Below are 21,518 nucleotides of genomic sequence, written 5' to 3'. Positions count from 1 at the left end.
TCAGTTTTTTTTTTACACGAATTAATTCTCTGGACTCTTTTCAACAAAATGATATAAATTGTTATTAGATTATGTCGCCGCCGTGTGTTTTGCTGAACCACTTCGCTACTCTATTGAAAACAAAACAGATTTTGTAACTTTCCTTGACACTTTCCTGAGCAGAAAGGTCTACTCTATCGCGTTCTACGGTTAGATTTTCTCCTAGACCTTCAGTTTTTGAAATAAATTGAAGAATATCAGCAAAAAGTGGTGCATTTTTGGTGTGCTTGTCACTTTGAACATTATTTAAACATATTTAGATGTCTATAATCTAATAACAATTTATATCATTTTGTTGAAAAGAGTCCAGAGAATTAATTTGTGTAATAAATAACTGAATAACTACTATTGTAAAAGCACAACATAGCTCCAAATTTGAAAATTTGCAATTTTTTTCAAATTTGATTTTTTCACAAACTGGACGTGCTGGAAAGAAACGGTTTGCAGATTCGTATTTAACTCATAAGGATCTATCAAAAACGCTTATTGACAATTGCAAAAATTTGTACGTGTTGAACAGTGTAATTTTGAATCGAAATTTAATTGAAATTCTAACAATTATTTATCAATTGATGATTAGTAATTAATGTTTATAATCAACGATTGACGACTTCATTAATTGCTTAAATTAATCGTGATTTTTTATGATTACTTTTTTTAACCATAAGCATTAATCAATCAACGAAATTAAAAATTTCAGTCGATTAGGTCCGAACACTGCTCGAGAAAATCGTATGTCCCAGCCTTTCGAATTCTCAGGATATGTATGTGTGCAGATTGCTTGACGACTCTAGCATAAATCGTCCGACGAAAACGGCAACGTTCGTCGCATCATCCAACGACAATGTCGTACGTCTCTCGTGTGTGGTTTTCAATGCCAAACAATATACCTCTACGTCGTCCGTGACATTCGTCACTCGAAAATCGTTCTCCTGCGGTCCAGTCGACGGCCGGCACGACGTTTCTCGTGTGCGCCTACAATGTAACCCTATGTATTTATACAATTGTCCATCTCGTGTCGTCCGATAAAAACGCTCGCGTGGCCCCGGCGTAACACTTGGCGTTTGGGATCGATGCGTCGTTCCGACGATTGTAACTTTTGTAACATTGTAAGGTAATTGACCCAGTTGTCGATGAAGACCCAGTTCTCGATCATTTTTATAAATGCATAGCATTTTAGGTTCAGAATTATTGTTTACCAGTTTGTGAGCTTTTTTTATAACTCCCTTTTTCTTGGTCGACTATTAGGACAATTACTAATCGACAAGTTCCGACCGTAAATTAGTGATCGACGTCTTATTTACATTCGCGATCACACTATACATACATAGTATCAGAAAAATGCTCGTAATTACATTGGTTTCTCGGTACTATAGTGATTGCAGTACCATATCGGTTTCGATCTAACTTCGCTGACATAATATTGGCTTTAAATAATTGCTTATAAATATCTTGAAAATTGTAATATTACAAAAATTACCGGTAAAAGGTAAATATACCGGTATTTTCGTATTTCGGTTTCTATAAGGGTTACGAAGGTACAACCGAAAAATACCGGTATAATACCGGTATTTTACGTTTCGATAGAAGTCCCTTGTTTTAAGACATCTTCAAGACAACTCGTTTTTTCACAAGACACGCTCATAGGCTCTAGATAGGCTATTCATAGGACATTACCAGACGGTTTCAAGACAACATGAACGTCTGAATACAGACATTTTCAAGGCAGTCACAAGACATATGTGTGCTATCTGGGATACTACGTTCCATATTGGTACTTAAATATTAACCAAAAATTTATCTACAATTCCATAGCCATCTATTTCTACATTTGGCTTGGTTATTCCAGGCAGAGCCTGTTTGACAGAATCGTGAAGCAGATTGCTATTTAGGTTATGTTACAGGATCCGCTGCCAATTTTCCGCTAATCTGCACGCAAATTGTTTATAGCAGATCCTGCATCAAATCTGTAGCCATTCTAGTTACAAAAGCTTATAACAGGCATTGGATAAAATCTGGCTGACCAGGTTCATTGACGACCATGATTGTGATTTTTTTTATCTCGAGTGAACTTACACACTGTGATCGTGATTCATCTTCAAAAGAAACGTATTCAATATAATTTTAAAATGAACCACATTGCTATTTGTATTTTTAAAAATTAGTAGGAAAGACAAGAAATTCTAAAAGAATGGTTTCTTGGGTAACATATAGATTATAATTTTTAATCATTAATTCATTATTTTTCATTGTTTCTCATTATTTCTTCACATTTTGCGTGTGTACCTCGCATTTTTGTTTTGGTGTCGTTAATATAAAATATGCAGGTTATGTGACGCGTGCAAAGAACTATTATTATGTTCTCCAACAATCAGAAACGATCTCGAAAAATCACGGTGACTGGGAATGAACGTGATCGAATCGCTCGTGGTTGACAAGCAGTAGTTCACGCCATCTCTAGTCCTAAGTACCATTTTCAAGCATCAGAGAAAAATCAGGTTTTATAATTTCCTTTGTGCTGTCCTTGTTTTTTGTCATAGGATATTCTAATATAATTAATGGTTGAAATCATCTGTATTTTAATTTTTTTACACAAAATGTGAACAGAATACTCATCCTCGTCATTATTATTGTTAGAAACTGTTAATGATTTCCAAAAAGCAAGGTGGTTTGCTGGCATGATTGACTTCAATTTCATAATTAAATTTTGTTTCAAATGATAACTTAGGACCATTTAGCATATCCCTGTTGGTTAGGATTAGAATACACTAACAGTATTCCCTGCTTGTCGTAAGAGGCGATTAAAAGGGACACACGGGAGACGTCTTTCCACCCCCGCGTAGGGTGGAACGACGTCATTCATACTGGGAGACATATCGGTGACCGGTCACCCTCCCCGAAGTTTTGTTTGCACAATTTCGGGGAGGCTGTTGTGGGTTAGGATGGTGGGTTTGAAAAAAAGAAAAACAAAAGGACCATTTAGCTTAGTAGATGTTACATATAACAATATTAGCTAGTAAAGTTATCTGAAAAGCAGTTAAGTCAAATAAATTAGACTGTGTATACAGCCCTATAAAGTACCAAGGGCATTCTAAGTTTAATTAAAAAGTGGATAAATATGTGGAGCCCGAAATATTTTGAAAAATTTTGTAAAACAATAATTTGTTAGATATGACATTCTAACTAAGGAAGGCAGTATGAACTTTTTCATAAAGAATACTTTAAATTATTACTTCCGTCTACTTAAATTTTATTTCTCCTGAAAAACGTTTACAAAGTTTCAGTTATTTGAAGTGTGTCGTTTTCGTAGAAGAGCAAATCTTCTTAATACAATGCATTGCTTCTCTATCTGCGTGCGTTAATTCGCTAGGATTTTTGAATTCCGGACGCAATAATATTTGGCTTCGAGCACGTTCCATCGTAATGGAAAGAGGTATCGTCAGAGCCTTACTCCAATTTGTCCTTTCGTATTCAGTAAGAAACTATAAAAGAACATAATAATATTGTTTAATTCAAAATAATTACCTCTGTGAATAATTCTGCTTTATTATGCCAGTATCATACTCAATACAACTGCTAGAGCAATTAATTCAAAACTAATGGTTGTGTACCAAAGTAACATTTAAATACACACCATCGTCCAAAAGTATTTGGACAGTTCGTTGAATCCAATTAAGGATATTATTAATTAACACAAACACATATTTCAGTTAACCTCGGAAGCAAAATATCAGGGCATTCTATAAATAACATCGTCTCTAATTTTACATTAACTAAAAACATGCAGTAATTTCTTGACGAAAAAGTTGCAAAATTAAAACTGAAATCAAGAATGATGAAATTCTGTCCGAGGTTTCATGTCGGAGTTAGTAATTGTTGAAAATGTAGGCAAAATATATGTGTAATACGCGTGAATTTAATCATTCTCGATTTCTGTCCTAGTTTGGCATGTAGAATTCACATTGGGAAGGTGTCTCACATTTTTTTGGATATCTGGTAAACATTAGCCTGTGTTACTAAAAATGTGGAGATACAAATGGTTATGCTATAATACTATGATTCCGTAAGAGATTCTGCTTTTGAAAATTTGCTCTGACTTATTTTATATTAGAGTGGAAATAAGTGATTCCTTAGAGAAATCCTTATGAAAAAATAAGTGATAAGTGCGAAATAGAATTTTTGTTCGAGGTTTTCAAGAAAATCGATTTTAAAAATCTGTTGGAAACGCGCGTGTTTAAGTAGGCAAGCATCCATTTCCATTATGTACGACTCCTATTTATTGTAAACACCAATACACATATATGTATATTAAATTAATTTTCAAAATCGATTTTTGTCGAAGACTAACAATAAGCATCGAACCAAGAAGTTTTATTAAGCACTTATGATGTATCTTTTTGTGAGGAATCACTTGCTATCTGACATTTATCACACATACATATAACTTTGTCATCATGTGTCGTAGAACACAATTAAACACTGACCTGATCAAACGTGGTGTCTTCGATGTGAAACATTATGTATGTTAAGGGCTTCACAAGAGGATTTATTTCTGGTATATTCGTTAAACACTTTGGGACGTCATTCTTGCGTAGATTGTTCAATAATAAATCAGATGCACGGATTAAATATTCGTGTGTTACCTGAAATTTCAAAATCAAAGAAAATTAAGAAAAGGACGAATTTCAAATTCTAGTAATCTCCACCATAGTCCTTGATTCCGAACGGGTCGATGAATCCATCGTTTGTTTACAATTCTTTGACGATTTGTTCAAATTATATTAAGATATTGTGGTGGTGCAATAGTAGAACTTTATTCAGTGCTTTACCAATTTTCTGCTCTCGTTAACTTAAAATAAGAAGTCAACTTTTTCTGTATTATTTGACGACCTTTTTTGGCAACCGATCAACGACAGTAAATAAACTGCGCGATGAAATACACTGATACATTCTAAAGGAAAGAATTGTGGGGTTGCAAGAGGCCTACGACTTTGTTATAGCGCTGCGTGGTGACCTCGCACGGCGACGTATCGCCTGTTTCGGTTAGTGACGGTTAGAAGAGAAAGAGGGGGGGGGGGGGGGGGAGAGAGAGAAAAGCGAAATGCGTGAGGCCTGCGTGTCGCGCTGTATGAAACGAAGGCAGTGTTGAATGTGGATCAGAACGGAAAAGAAGTAGGATTGATAGACTTTGTGAACAATAGCGTAGAGTGGTTATATTATATACTTTTGGTCTTGGCCCATTTTATATGCAGTCAAATAGAGTTTATTCTTTTAAGTACACTTTGCTCCTTCTGATTCACGAAGCCTATCTTAAATCCCACAGAATGGATAAATCAGAATGGAAAAAAGTGATCTATTCAATTAAAGCTACGCTTTTTGTTTTTACCTTTAAAGCTTGCCGTCCGGATTCAGTAAACAATAATTCATCGGTGCACATTTCAATAATGGAAGGCATACTTGTTAGTTCTTTAATACCAGGTGTCGTATTCGTCCTTTGAATGCTAAAACATTGATGTCATTTAATTTATGTCAACCCATTCAATCAATTAGTATTAACGAGAAGAAGATCGCAAGTGAAAACTCGCTTTATTATAATTTTAAAACACATCCCCCTCGATGAAGTGTTTAGGTTTCGAAATAACTGAAAGTAAAGGTGAAAATTTTCTGAATTTTCTACGAAGAAAAATTAACAAAAATTATGAACCATAATTCGTGATTATTGAGAAGAAACCGGGTGGCAAGCGTTTGTCCATGGCGGAATACGGCCGCACAGCCGGCCGTACCACCCTTAAAAAGAATATACGAGACAAAACAAGTAGTATAGCTAGGCCGGTTCTGGACCACGGATCGAACGGAAATATCGTTGATAACGGTATTGTACTCGTACATATCGCAGACCTGATCGGCTCCAACGGAAAGTTCTCACGCTATTGTACCCGTACATAAGCCAGACCTGGCCTTAATACAATTTTTGGAATTATTATGCTATCGGACTCGTACCTACAGCAATCCAAACCCGACTCCAACGGAAAGTTGTCACGTTATTGCACTCGTACATAGCCAGACCTGACCTTGATAGAATTTTTGGAATTATTATGCTGTCGCACTCGTACCTATATATGCTTTCGACATCGACGTCCGGCCCAACCAAAATCGAGATTTCCCGCCGTTTTAGGACGCCACGTACTGTTATTTGGCCTACCCTATTGCAGGCATAGTGTCCTGAATGACGTCATTGACGTGATGATACGGGATGTATCTGTTGGGGTTAAAAGAATGTTTAAGTCAACAGTTCGGGTAAGTGTTGAAAGAAACGCGGATGAAGAACAAATATTACTAATTTAGAGAACTTACCCATCACGCCAGGTGAATCCATGAACCTTCCGGGTTGCCCATATACAATTCGTCAACTTGTCAAATTCTAATAAATGCATGGCATATGGGGGCATGAACACCCAATGCCCCATACGATTGTTGTTAACCCCTTCGCACCGGTGAACCAGATATCTCGCCACGTATTTCGTTCATGATATGCTTTGGACGATCTTGTAAAAGCATATCATGAACGAAATCACATGGCCAGATGTCTCATCCACCGGTGCAAAGGGGTTAATCAGTATGGCAACCTCCTTAACGATAAAGCAGTTGTCCACCCAAAAGCCAAGGATATCTATTAATGCAGATTCCATTTTTCAACGATGCTGATGAACACTGACTAAAACGGTAGTACACACTTTAACGTAACTGTTCGGGTGCGTCTCACAAAGTGAGCTGCTGCCTTTAAGTACACGTTGCCCAACCATGGAATTATCTTGAAAGCGCACGGAGTAGCAAAAACATGGTACAGTTTCACAGCATTGAATGCGTGATGATTATATCTATATTCACAATATCACCCGCGTCTCGTATTATCTAACGTTAAGATACAGCATACAGGTCGAAAGTTTTGAGAACTTAATATTGTATATGCTTCGAATTTTGCTCATCGAACGGCGGGAACGGTTGATGACGAATTGTTCCTCCCCCCTCCCCCGCTTGCTTTCTCATGAGATGTAGCATATGCAGCTGTTATCATAGGACGATGTCAGTAATGCGACTATCTTCTTAACAGGACTTTTGCATTCATTCGATATAGATTTTATTGGATACTTGGAGACTTATTAATGTCAAATAAATAATTTGAAAGACTACGATGCATCGTTATGTAGGTATCGTTCTTATCGTCACGAGTCGGAATGCATCGAGTGGTTTGTGAATTCATGGTTGTGAAGGAATTGCATGAGTTGGGCTGTAGGATAAAAACGGTGTTTGAAAAGACCGTTTATGTTCGATGAAATACGCTATGAACTCGATGGGGTTGAAATCGATCGCACTAGAAATCCAGGTTTAACAACTATATCAAACAACTATTTCAGTATGTCGAAGGTCCTGACTGGGACGTAGTGGGGCAGAGTTCACGGACAAGGTAGAATATGGTTGGGTAAAATACCCACGGGAGGCATGGAGAGGATAAGCGCTTGCGCGGTTGTCCCACGATTCTGGCATCACTGTTGATCGCATGTTACAGTATGAACGCGTGTAAAAGGTGCAGTGTGTTGTTGAGCTAAAACTATTATTTTATTGTGTTTATTTAAACAGTATTTAATAGTTTTGTTTTTTTCTTTTTCTTTTAATAAATATTTTTCAGTTTCATAAAATTATTGTCTCGTTTATTATTTCCCCTTCTCACTTCGTTTAATCTTGTACGAAGCGTATTAATAAAAAACTGGTACCTATTGCATTTCTCTCTCATTCTTATCGCCCGACCGGTTGCGGTAACTTGAGATGACTGATCTTTTTCACCATCATTCCTCCTACTACGTCATCACCTTCTCCATTCGTACCGAAATATCCTGCTATCAGCCTGGCACGCGACTGTGGTGCTGTACGAGGAATGGTGGGGGGCTGGGGGGTAAACATATAGCATCTGACGAGCAACGTATACTTTACGAGATACCCTTTCCCATGTCAACGTGGAAAAAGCTGTTACGAACAAAAGCGGACCTTCAACGATTGTTGCTGACCACATCATCGCTAACCGAAATCGTAAAAATCGGTAATACCTTAACGCTACAAGTCAGTATGTTTAACGATATGAAAAACATAAAACTTACTGATTCTGTTACTTCTATATTCATTACCGAAAGGACTATGTACAGAAGATACGATTTCGAGTATTGTATAGACCATATGTACTCATGGTTGTCGGAGAACATTCTTATGATTAAATATAAGTTCGCAAAATTCGATGAAATTGTGACAGAAGCGAGTACGAACGATCATGTAAATGCGATAATAATGTCCGATGAATATTTTGAAAAGAACAGTTTGATCGATTGTGAACTATTGGCTCTGTGTTTAAATACAATCTTGTACAAAGCGTATTAATAAAACAACTGAACAGCATATGTACCTATTGTAGTTTCTTAACAAAACTTATTCTTATCCCCGACCGGCTGCTGTAACTTGAGATATGTTTCGACGTGTCGATGCATGATCTTTCTCACCGCCATTCCTCCTTCTACGTCATTTTCGTCGCTTTATCATCGTTGCTCGGCCGGCCGCTGTAACTTGTGATGATGCGTGTCGGGACACAATCTCCCCATACCAACTACTACGCCGTCGCTTATGAAATTCAATCAACGTTAGGTCAGGCTAATGTACGCGCGCAATAGCGTATTAAAATAATTCATCATTTTATTAAAACTAAATTTCCATTGTGGAATTGGGTTATGTCTGACTTATGTATACTTGCAATAGCGTAATAATTCCGAAATTCATCATTTTATTAAAACTAAATTGCCCTTGCGGAATCCTGTGATAGGTACACTTGCAATAGCGTAATAATTCCGTAAATTCTATCAAGGTCAGGTCTGGCTTATGTACGCGTGCAATAGCGTGAGAACTTTCCATTGAAGCCGGTCAGGTCTGCGATATGCACGAGTACAATACCGTTATCAATGATATTTCCGTTCGATCCGTGGTCCAGAATCGGCATAGCTATACTACCACAACATAATAAAACCAGTGTTCATCAGCATCGTTGAAAAATGGAATCTGCATTAATAGATATCCTTGGCTTTTGGGTGGACAACTGCTTTATCGTTAAGGAGGTTGCCATACTGATTAACCCCTTTGCACCGGTGGACGAGATATCTGGCCATGTGATTTCGTTCATGATATGCTTTTACAAGATCGTCCAAAGCATATCATGAACGAAATACGTGGCGAGATATCTGGTTCACCGGTGCGAAGGGGTTAACAACAATCGTATGGGGCATTGGGTGTTCATGCCCCCATATGCCATGCATTTATTAGAATTTGACAAGTTGACGAATTGTATATGGGCAACCCGGAAGGTTCATGGATTCACCTGGCGTGATGGGTAAGTTCTCTAAATTAGTAATATTTGTTCTTCATCCGCGTTTCTTTCAACACTTACCCGAACTGTTGACTTAAACATTCTTTTAACCCCAACAGATACATCCCGTATCATCACGTCAATGACGTCATTCAGGACACTATGCCTGCAATAGGGTAGGCCAAATAACAGTACGTGGCGTCCTAAAACGGCGGGAAATCTCGATTTTGGTTGGGCCGGACGTCGATGTCGAAAGCATATATAGGTACGAGTGCGACAGCATAATAATTCCAAAAATTCTATCAAGGTCAGGTCTGGCTATGTACGAGTGCAATAACGTGACAACTTTCCGTTGGAGTCGGGTTTGGATTGCTGTAGGTACGAGTCCGATAGCATAATAATTCCAAAAATTGTATTAAGGCCAGGTCTGGCTTATGTACGGGTACAATAGCGTGAGAACTTTCCGTTGGAGCCGATCAGGTCTGCGATATGTACGAGTACAATACCGTTATCAACGATATTTCCGTTCGATCCGTGGTCCAGAATCGGCCTAGCTATACTACCAAAACATAATAAAACCTAAACTAACTACTAATCTAAACCTAAATACTACTAAAACATAATAAACAAGAATAAACCTAACGAAACTACGTACGAGTGTGGCTTATTTTGTGAGTTTACAGAAATATGAAACATTAAGGAGTACCTTACTTTTCATTAACGAGTTGAAAAAAATCGTCAATTTGAGACGTGTGTTTATTGTCCTCGTCAATGCTGCAGATAGCTTCAGCCAAGGTGGTCACAACTGATGATGTATCACTGGATTCGAATAAATTTAATTCCCGATACGTTTCTTTGGGACTTCCACTAAATTTCGTTTCCAGTTTACAGTTGGTAGAAAACTCCAGAAGGGCGGTATAAAGAGATACACAGAGAATATGGAAAAGAACGTTACCACTGATTGGGTGACAATGGGCGGGGACAGTATCGTTTAACGCCAGTGCAGTCTTCAAAATCGCAATTGGTAACGTTACATATAATTCGGTGAAACAGCCGATTACTAGCGACATTGCTTGATAGATGCTAGCTCCTGTCTGAAATTTATAAATATAGTTATTGTAAGATGTACATTTATCAATGCCTTAATTCCTATTATAACGCCTTTATATCATAATTAACACCTTTTCTTCAGTATGCAATTTTTTCTGAGAAATTTTGATTATGTTATAAAATTTTTAATTCAATGGAATACTATTCCCAGCAGAAAGTATTTGACCAACTAAAATATTACTATTAAACTAAAAATCGTTGTTTATATCTACGAAATATAGAATGAGAAAATCAAACAATGACCATAGAAAGTGTACGATTAGTGTTACTACTGTTATTTCTGTTCAGAAAATTAATTTCTTAATACTTTGTCAGTCATTACATGCATTGTCGTAACTAGGTAGAGGCTGGGGGGGGGGCTACCCTGAACCTGATGTGAAATCAAAGAGACCCTAACGATAAAGTCACGTGTGGACAAACCTCATTCGAAATCAGGTAACTGCAGGAAGGTAAAAATTGTGAACGAATCAGATGAGGAGTCACAAGGATGAAATATTCAGCGATTAGCTGAGAAGCTGCGATGAGGATGGAAAATCTGTACGAACGATTCTGTTGCGAAATCAAGGAGCTGTTAGGATGCGAACGAACCTGATGTGAAATCAGGTGGCCGCAGGATAGGTCAAGTTTCGTGGACAAATCAGATGCGAAATTAGAGAGCCACTATGTTGGAAAACTTCCTTATAAAAATGCAGTTCTCACTGTTGAGGCTTTCGGATGTAAGCCGTGTCCTTGTGGAATTGTTTTCCCAACGCTTCGCAAGCATTACAGCTAGCTTCATCAGGGGGTCGAAGACACACTGATACTGGTGTGCGTCTTATGGTGCTCCTCTAATATACTGGAGCTTGGTCATGTTCCGGTTCATTGCTTACCAATCAAAAGAAAATTTTTTCATTGGTCAGCTGAACAATTAAAAAAACTGGGAGAAGAGAGCTCCAGATTGGGTTCAGTTGGTATCCTGTATCCCTGTTGATGTTATTAGGGTGTTTTAGTATTTCCAACGTTTCCTTGTATTTTCTGGGAAAGTATCCTTTGGTCTTTGTTATTACTTTAGATTCGTTGAAAAGTATTTTGTGTCCTGTTGTCTTCTGGTGTTCTGCAACAACTAATTGAACGTAGCCCAATCTGGTGCCTCGCTCGTGTTCCTTGAGTCGTGTGCTCACACTCCTCCCGGTTTCGCCAATGTACACTTTACCGCATAAGCAAGGTATTTTGTAAACCCCCGCCGATGAAAGCTGCGGTTGCGGATCTTTGGGCAAGGCGAGTATCTGTTTGATTTTGGTATGGGTAATAAAAATGGTTGTAATGTTGTGTTTCCTAAGTATTTTGCTTATGCGGTCGGTAGTGCCTTGTATATAGGGCAGGAAGGTGGTGTTCTGTTTGTCGTTATTGTTGGAGGTGGACTATCTATCTTTCAGATGCATGATTCTGTCTATTGTGCGATTTATTTTAGTTCTGGTGAGACCGTTCTGTTGCAAGGTGTTTCTAATATGGTTAAGTTCCTGAGGTAGGTGTTCTTTTTCACTAATGCTGATGGCTCGATGTATTAAGGAACTGATCACTGAATTCCTTTGGGCCGGGTGATGATGAGAAGAGGCGTGTAAGTATCTATTAGTATGAGTGGGCTTTCGATATACTTGATGTCCTAGGGATCCATCCGCTTTCCGTGTTACCAGTACGTCGAGGAAAGGTATAGTGTGTTCTTCGATTTCCGTTTCCATGGTGAATTGTATCTTAAAGTGTAGGGAGGTGATATAGTTGAAGAAGTCATTAAGAGTATTCGTGCCATGACTCCATACTCCGAACGTATCATCTACATATCTAAACCATTGTGATGGTTTTAATGGAGCTTCTATGAGGATTCGTTACTCTACATGTTCCATGTAGATATCAGCTATGATAGGGGAGATGGGTGATCCCATGGCTGTTCATGATACTTGCTCGTAGTAGGTGCCCTAGAAGAGGAAGTAGGTGGAAGTGAGGCAGTGATGGACAAGAGGTATAAGGTTGTCCGGTATTTTGTCCTTGAGGATGTTGATACTGTCGTCGATGGGGGTCGCCGGAGCCGATTAGCGAGACCGGAGAGAAGTCGGACGTGTCGTCCAACCTCTCCGTGCGGTCGTCAGGTTCCGACGTCGCCGGAAGTAACTGGAGGGGCATAGGCGCTAAAAAGCGCTCGAGGGAGGTAGCCTCGGGAGAGACCGCTGGACTATTGTCCAAGTGGATCCTCCTGGGGGCGGCCAACTTCGAGCTGCAAAAGAAGGCGGAAAGGAACCTGGCGGATCCGGTGGTAGATGCGCCGCCAGTCTCCAAGACCTGTAAGCCTTTCCCCAAGGCCAAGGAGGTGGCCGCCAAACTACGGGACGCTCCCGCAGCCGACATCGCAGAACTCATCGAGTCGAAATTGGTGGTGGTGGAGAAAATTGCCCAAACAAGCAATAATTTCAAAGGGACAAGTGTACGAATGCTGAGGGAAGCTTCGGCCGCGACGGCCGAACAGGCTGTTAGGGCGGGGAAGACATATTTCATAAAGAAAATGCACACACGTATAGATTAGTGGGCACGATCTACTCTAAATCGTCTGTAACTATTTGTAAATTCATTACTTCGCTAAACAGAATAGACTAAAGTACTAGCGTTGGATTCATTTATGGCCCATCGCGTATCCCAGGGGAAGTGATTGTGCGAACGCGGTCAAGTCTCTTCTTGAGACCGGCTAGCAAGGCCTCCCCATGTACATATGCCGGAGCATCGGTGTGTGCAGCTTCCTCCTTATCCTATGGTACAGGGGGTGGTAACCTGATAATGGGTAAACAGGGGGGGGGGGCTCCTGAATTATTCGGGACATAGGCAGGTTCGATAGGAGGTTGAAATAGGCGACTTAGCTCTCTCCTGCAATGGCGTTACGACGAAGACTTCCCCGTGTACAGACTCGGTCTGTGGGTGAAGCAAAGAATCAGCTGGTACTCACTTCTGGAGACGAAGGATCGGTTGCCCCAACGTCAAACTCCATACATTTAGCTGAAACAGAAAACAGAGATTAGGTAGGGATGGGACGATCCTAATGACTCACCACCTCTGGACGAGTACTACCGTACCTACATATGACCCGGGCCTAGAAAAGTTGGATCGCTAGGAAAACCAGGGTAAACGATTCCCCGGGTAACGTCGACCGTAGTCCCACGGGCTTTGAGAAAGCAAAGACGCAAAGAGACAAGCCTTGGGGGAGGTACCGAAATCTGCTCTCCCGGGTGACTCTGTGCAACTAATCCTCCACTAATCACTAGTATTACCGGTAAGGGCTGTGAAGATAGATGTGAGGTATTTTGCCAGGTTGTAAGTAGGAGATCCGATGGTGCTGACTATGGGTCATACTGGAATATCCGGTTTGTGTATTTTGGGGAGTCAGCACAATCTAAGTGCCTTTCGTTCTTTGGGCAGCATTGTCTTCTGTATGTGGTCGGGTAGTTTGGCCTGTTTGGATATTGTTCTGTATGTGTCGTCGTTGAGTAAATTTTGTGCCTTACTTATATATTCGTCCTTGCTGATCACTACTATCGTGTTGCCCTTGTCTACAGGTAAAATTAGGATGTCTTTATGTTGTTTTATTTCCAACAGTGCAATCCTTTCAGCTTTGGTTAAGCTGGAGTTGGGAGTCTTTGCCGATTTTAAGGCGTTGGTGGTGAGCCTTCTGACTTCGTTAACCATTTCTGGCGGTAAGTTGTACATGGCATTTTCAACCTGGCTGATGATTTTTTCTGTTGGAATAGTTCTGGGTGCAATGGCAAAGTTATGTCCTTTGGATAGGACAGTGTATCAGAGGATAAGGGAAGGTTAGTGTGGTTTTTAACAGTGTCCTTCAGTGGTTCGACTTTAGTTTTAGGCTTCAACAGTTTGTTGAACTTCTCTTCTTGTTTTTGAGTGCGGATGGTGTGTACTCTAAAGGCCTGCTCATAACTGAGTCGATCTACTTTGTTCCACAGTTCTGGATTAATATGGTTGCTTGACTCAAGGGATAGGTATATGAGCTTGTTGGATATGCGGGAGATTACCTTCTTGATGCAGCCAATTCTTTCTCGCAGTAAGGCAAAGCATGTACGTTCTAAGGTGCGTCTGGATTTGGTTGTGGTGATGTTGTGTTTGATTTCGAGGAAACGGGTCACGATGCTCTGGTCACGGCACCGCTTCAAAAATATCAAGGTACAAGGATGTTGTTGGATAATTTTTCAGAATTTGGTCAGCTGAAGAATTAAAAAATTGTCTTTTGATTGGTAAGCCATGAACTGGAACTGGACCAAGCTCCAGTATATTAGAGGAGCCCCACAAGGCACACATCAGTATCAGTGTGCCTTCGACCTCCTGATGAAGCTAGCTGCAATGCTTGCGAAACGTCGGGAAAACAATTCCACGAGGACACGGCTTACACCCGAAAGCCTCAACAGTGAGAACTGTATGAAGCCGGGCCGTGAAAGCCTCAAATCTCACTTAGAAAAATGGAACGTACGGACGAACCGGATGCGAAACAAGAGAACTGCAGGAAATGTTGGTTAAGCCTCGTAACTCGCTAAATAAAATTAAATACAACTCGAGCGGTAAAGGTGTTTCGTGTGGGAACGGTCAACTACGACTATAGCAAATACCAAACCAATGGATTTCAAGGATCAAATTACTCGAGTTTATTAAGTGTAAGATTGTCGCGGTAAATGATTTAGTGTAAAATTACTAATTTGATGCTCGGTGTTAAGGCACTGGTAATGTAGGGACCAAGAGGGATTTAAATTATTGAGGGGCTCAATGGAAAAGGGGCACATACCACATATATGTCGATTTTTAGTTCTTTTGCACCATCAACAAGTTCCAGAACCAAAGCTACATGCTTGGAACCGTGTCTTTTTTAAATGAAAGATCTAAGAATGAAGAAGAAATGATGGACTTTGTGGAAGAGTTAGATAAGGAGTTCAAAATTAGTACAGAACCAACCTTGAGGTCTTTTCTCTTTCTTAAATAACAAATAATTTTTGTTATGATTTAGTTCGGAGGAAAGTAATTCGTTATTTATGAATAACATCGGTTTATATGCAACATTTATTCGAATTATTAAACTTCCAGAGGATCAGTGTGTTGTTGAAAAAAATTGACCACAGGTCAGGGCATACATGTCCCGCCAGTTCCATTTTCGTTGCGTTCACAGTAAGTTATATAAACTGATAAAAACTACTATACTAGGTAGTAGCATTACAACAAACAGAAATAATAATAAATATACATTCATAACTTACCCTTACGGCTTCCAACAGGATTTCAATAATTGGCGGCATCATGTCCTTTAACGGTTTCAGAATTGCATGCAGCCATGGCGGCCTACACTGATTCCAGACCTACATAAGCGGGAAATATCAAAATTCTTATTGAAGTTACATTCTTTCAAGTTTCACCTATAGTCCAGTCAAATTAGACTTCAAAACCCTCATTTTAAAAAATAACTTTAAATAGCTATGTTTTTACATGAAAATGTTCGGAAAGTCATTAGAAATGAAATGTATACGTTTAAGATTCAAGAAAAGTTGGGGAACGGTGTTAAAAGAATTTGAAAATATTTGAGAAACATGTTTTTCGCTTGCAGAATGACATGTAAAGATTTTAGAGAAAAAGAGGTCAAATAGTAAATTTAGGTATTAGAAATACCTACAAAGTAAGATATAGTACGTTAAAATCGGTCCACGCGTTAAATTGCAGAAGAATTAAAACTGCCGAAATAGGCTGTTTTTTCAGTTGTTTAATACTCCAAAGGATTTGACCATACAGGTTTGAAATTTTAAGAGAATGTGGTCCTCGGATATGGAATTTGTTTCGTTCATTCAGTATTGTTCGAGATTAGGCTCGAACAAGAAATTCGAAGGAGCGCCTTCTTGGTTTATAACGAACAATTAACAGTTTATTGTGACAAAACTGTACATAAATAAATAAATATAACAAAACGATCACGAGTAGATAAACTATACTGAAGAAGGACAACCACGCCCGTTGCTTCCACGTGTCGCTGAATTAACGGTTTTCGCTCGTTCTTCGCGTTTGAAAGTAATATGATAAAAGTGTGCAATGAAAAGAGGTTCTGAGAATACAGGATATAACAGGAGTATTAAACAATTGAAAAAACAACATATTTCGACAGTTTTAATTCTTTTGCAACTTAACGTGTGGACCGATTTTAACGTACTTAAACTCACTTTGTAGGTATTTCTATACCTAAATTTTCTATTTGACCTCTTTTTCTCTGAAATCATTACATTTTCTTCTGTAAGCAAAATACATGTTTCTCGAATCTTTTCGAATTCTTTTAACAATGTTCCCCAACTTTTCATGAGTCTCAAACGTATATATTTCATTTCTAATGAATTTCCGAACATTTTCATGTAAGAACATAGCTCTTTAAAGTTATTTTTTGAAAGAAGTCTAATTCCACTGGTCTACTAGTACCTGTTGGCGATCCAGGTAATTCGACCATTCGTGGTTTTGCCTTAATCCAGACACAATAAGATGATCAGGTTCTTGTGCTATACAGGTCAGAATGTGCATTAGGCTGTACTGGCTCAACGCCGATGTTAGTTTCATGTAATGATTGCATGCCATGCTATTACACAAAAAACCACTGCAATTTATTCCGTCTACGCCCAACTTTAAATTTTCATAATTGTCTTCAGATGTGAAATTACCACAGTCGTGAATTAAAGTGTTCAATAATATTTTGGCTACTGCATAATCGTTCATAATGAGCACCTATAAAGATTATAATTCAAATATTTTATTTTTATAAATACATTGTGGCATTTTTTCAAAAACTACTAGTGCAACTTTGGCAAATTTCAAGTTTCAATGCCTGTTTTGTTGAATATTTACTAATGTCTTCCTCATATATGTGATTTGGTTTTCCACATCCAATGTTACGAGTACTATTATACTTACGATCAGATTAAGTTCAATACTTCGGCTGATTTTTACCTTCACTAATTGGGGCCAATTCGGTTGCGGTTGATGTGTAAGTACATTTAATTCTAGAATTACAGCTCGGTCTTCAGGTAAGTTTACAATATAAACGTCAGAGTCGACCGAACCTGATAAGTTCGGCGCACATATCAACAACCACGGAGCAGGTCCACGACGTGGTTGCAAAATTGTTAAATTATCGAGTCCCGTACGAAAAATCTACAGACAAAACAACTGAAGATACAGGGTGTCCCAAAAAGATGGGACAATTTGGAACATGCATGTTCCTCATGCAAGTACAATTTGAAGACTCTTTTACCGTTTTGTAATCGGAAGCTCCATCTCCGAGATATTAACAGTTAAACATACTCCAGTCGAGCGGTGAACCACACGTACGCGCAGGCACAGCCAAGAAGCAGAGGCCAGTGACGTGGTCGTGCGCTTCTTGACTGCTGCGCGTTGACTGTACGTGTGGCCCACCGCTCAGCCGCTTAGAGTTCGTTTAACTGCTAATATCACAGAAAGAGAGCTTTGGATTACAAAAAAGTAAATGATTTTTCGATTTGTATTTGCATGAGGAGTATGTACATTCTGTGTAAAAAGTACCCGGAATTTATCATTTGAAAGATGTTCGTAAAAGATATCGCCACAAATTTTTTTCTGTAAGTTGGTAGCACTGTACCGAGTACCACGTGGAAATTTGAGCGCGATCTGTCACTCAGTGTGTTGACTGCAGCTGTTTTTGTTAACCAAACTTTTGAGTGTTCTGCGATTTTTACAATGGACAATTTAGTTGAACAAAGAGTTTGCCTTAAATTTTGTCTTTCAAACGAAATTTCGTGTGCCGAATCACTGAAAATGTTGCAGAAGACCTACAGTGAATCGTGCATGTGAAAAACACATGCATATGAATGGTATAAAACATTCAAAGAGGGCCGAGAAGTGGTAGTTGATTTGCCTCGTTCTGGTCGACCTGCGACGTGTACGAACGACGAAAACATCGACAAAATCAAGAAGCTGGTGCTCGAAAATCGTCGTATGAGTCTTAGAGAGTTGGCTGAAGAGGTCAACATATCTTTTAAGTCCGTTCATAACATTATGACTGATATTTTGGGCATGAAACGGGTCGCCGCACGACTGGTACCGAAAGAGCTCAATTTTCTCCAAAAACAGCATCGTTGTGCAAGAGTTTTTGGCTAAAAACTCAACGAATGTTATCGACCAAGCACCGTATTCGCCTGATATGGCACCGTGTGACTTTTTCCTGTTTCCGAAGCTAAAATTACCACTTCGAGGAAGGCGTTTTGAGTCAATTGAGGCCATAAAAGAAAATTCGCTGAAGGAGCTGAAGGTCATACCTCAATCAGCCTGCGAACAATGTATGAAGGATTGGGTCAAGCGCTGGCATAGTTGTATTGCACTCGATGGGGCCTACTTTGAAGGCGACAAAATAAATTTTAATGAATAAATCAATTTTTTGTATTTTATTTAATAATTCCGGGTACTTCTTACACAGAATGTATGTTGCGGATTTTCCCATTTTTTTGGAGCACCCAGTCTCTGTTATATTTAAACATATAATACGTATTCAGCAACACCTAAACCCACTTTCTCCAAAGAGTGCAGTAAAATTGTACATGCTGCTATTACGTTTCAATTATCCTCAAACAAGTATATGACATTTTATTAAACAAGGATAGAGTATGAATTTTCCGTACCATGAAGCGTTACAAATTGTTAATCATGTATTATTTCCGTACCTGGTATAATTCTTGAACCGGTGTGCCTCTTAATAACAAGCAAATCAGCAACTCGTTGCACTTGGCGTGAATGTCCCTAATGGCGATTGGCAGTTTACTTAAGTTTGTTCCAATCATCTCGTTAACATTCACACAAGCGCCCAAAGCAAGGTAGCCCGTACAACAGAGAACATTAAAGGCATCTGTCCAAAACTGTTCTGATCGTGCTAAACTCGGTCGAACCTAATAATCGTATGCTTATCAATGTTGACATTTATATTATACTTTCTAATATACAAAACGTGCACGATCTACGTAACGTTCTATAATATAAAATTATAAACATTGTAGAGTCGGGGGTGTTTTGTATTCTTCTAAACTATAGTTTTTTTATTATTACAAATTAATGAGAAATATACTTGATACTGACTGCCATCTAATATTAGAATCTTTACAATGTTAATCGTTATAATTAAACATAAAAATAAGCTGTTGTGAAAATCTATATTATAAAAAGCATAAAGAAAAGTCTGTATCAACAAACACTTATATAAAACAGGTGCAGCAAAAATAAATAATAGTTTGATTACCATAAACAGTGTTTATTGTAATTTTACATTGCAAAAATGTTAATGGTTATTTGGTTAATGTACTTTTAAAATAATTTGATTTTCAGTAATTATAAATGTAGAATTTGATTGAATTGTGATGTTTAGTGAGTTCGTCTATTTTGTTATCAGTAGATAGACTACGGATGTTTATGCATTTATGACAGAAACAAGGGTAAAAAATGTAATGAAATTAAATTTTTTATAAATACTAACCAAATTTCTTTACACAACTTTGGTTGAATATGTTGAGATTCGTAATTTCTCTATAAGCGGAAGTATGTGGCGCTGTGTGTAATGTGCGTGGAGTGCGTGCTGAGTGTCGACTGTTGGTCGGCAGCACTGATGCCAGAATCGTGGGATTTCCACGGGAGCATTTACCCTCTCCATGCCTCCCGTGGGTATTTTACCCAAGCATATTCTACCTAGTGATGGGATTTGGAACGCTTCGAATCGCTTCGAATCTGTACACGGACGAAAACTTCGAATCGCTTCGAATCTGATTCGAAGCTACAAAAGTCTTGAAAGTCTTGAACGGATTCAAAGTTCCGAGGCGATTCAAAGTCTCGAGCGGCCTCGAAGTCTTGACCAGATTCGAAGTCTTGAGCGGAGAGATCGACTGACTCTCGTCTCGCGGTTGTCTTCTCACCAACCGTCCGTGCCTCTTATCTTCTAACCTAAACATTAGGGCATTCGCCCTCTCACACGCATTCTTACATCCTGCAGTCTTTCCAAGACTGTTCAAGACTCGAATCCGCTCAAGACTTCGAATCCGTTCAAGACTTCGAATCCATTCAAGACTTCGAGTCTGGTCAAGACTTCGAATCTGGTCAAGACTTCGAAGCCGCTCGAGAGTTCGAATCGCCTCGGAACTTCGAATCCGTTCAAGACTTTCAAGACTTTTGTAGCTTCGAATCAGATTCGAAGCGATTCGAATTTGTCGCTCGAATTCAAGACAGTTTCGAATCGATTCGAAGCGTTCCAAATCCCATCACTAATTCTACCCTGTCCGTGAACTCTGCCCCACTACATCCCAGTCGGCGACTCCCCAACACAAGCATTTTTTACATCTGTCCGTGTGCGCTCTGTTTCGGGTGTTCTCGGCAAAAGTTCTACTTCACACGTTTACGACGTGACGGTCGAGTGGCCCAAGCCAGGTCAAAAATCCCAAATCCCAAGTAACCTAAAGTTTACGCCCTAAACGCCGAGAGCTGCATGATTTCTCTCACGTGCTCATGATGAACACTCCGTCCGAAACTCCGTTCGAATCCCGATACGACGGTTTTACTTTTTATTTTTAATTATTGTATAATTTCATTTTATAATATGTCAATAAAATAAAAACTTCGAAGATATTGATTTAAGAAGCATTTTAAAAAATGGGAGATGTATTTATTCCTGTTTAATATTTAAATTTTATATTACGCAAATACATATTCTCTTATACATATATACACAAATTATTCTTACAATTAGATGTTACCTTTATTCTAACCATTGCAGTACATACATATGAAAACATTGGAAGAAAAATCCATTACATTAATATGTTACGTACAGTAAAACGAAAGCTTGGAAGATATTAATTTGAGAAGCATTTTCAAAATTAGATTTTTTTGTTAAGCTGGTCCACGCATATGC

General features: G+C 38.9%; 1 protein-coding gene across 1 annotated transcript in view; it reads right to left on the bottom strand.

The window, feature by feature from the left end:
• Positions 1-3,323: 3,323 nt before the first annotated feature.
• Positions 3,324-21,518, bottom strand: part of LOC107193012 — a 33,165-nt gene continuing 14,970 nt past the window's right edge. The window contains exons 6-13 of the mRNA XM_015582382.1: positions 19,291-19,512; positions 17,546-17,749; positions 17,024-17,323; positions 15,826-15,924; positions 10,151-10,533; positions 5,426-5,540; positions 4,524-4,682; positions 3,324-3,521 (exon numbers count right to left, since the gene is read on the bottom strand). Coding sequence (XP_015437868.1) covers positions 3,324-3,521; positions 4,524-4,682; positions 5,426-5,540; positions 10,151-10,533; positions 15,826-15,924; positions 17,024-17,323; positions 17,546-17,749; positions 19,291-19,512 — 1,680 coding nt within the window. The remainder of the gene's footprint in view (positions 3,522-4,523; positions 4,683-5,425; positions 5,541-10,150; positions 10,534-15,825; positions 15,925-17,023; positions 17,324-17,545; positions 17,750-19,290; positions 19,513-21,518) is intronic.

The sequence above is a fragment of the Dufourea novaeangliae genome, unplaced genomic scaffold (assembly GCF_001272555.1).
Source record: "Dufourea novaeangliae isolate 0120121106 unplaced genomic scaffold, ASM127255v1 scaffold479, whole genome shotgun sequence".
NCBI classification, from domain to species: Eukaryota; Metazoa; Arthropoda; class Insecta; order Hymenoptera; family Halictidae; genus Dufourea; species Dufourea novaeangliae.
Note: the sequence above shows the minus strand (reverse complement) of the source record. Positions and strands in the feature narration are given on the sequence as shown.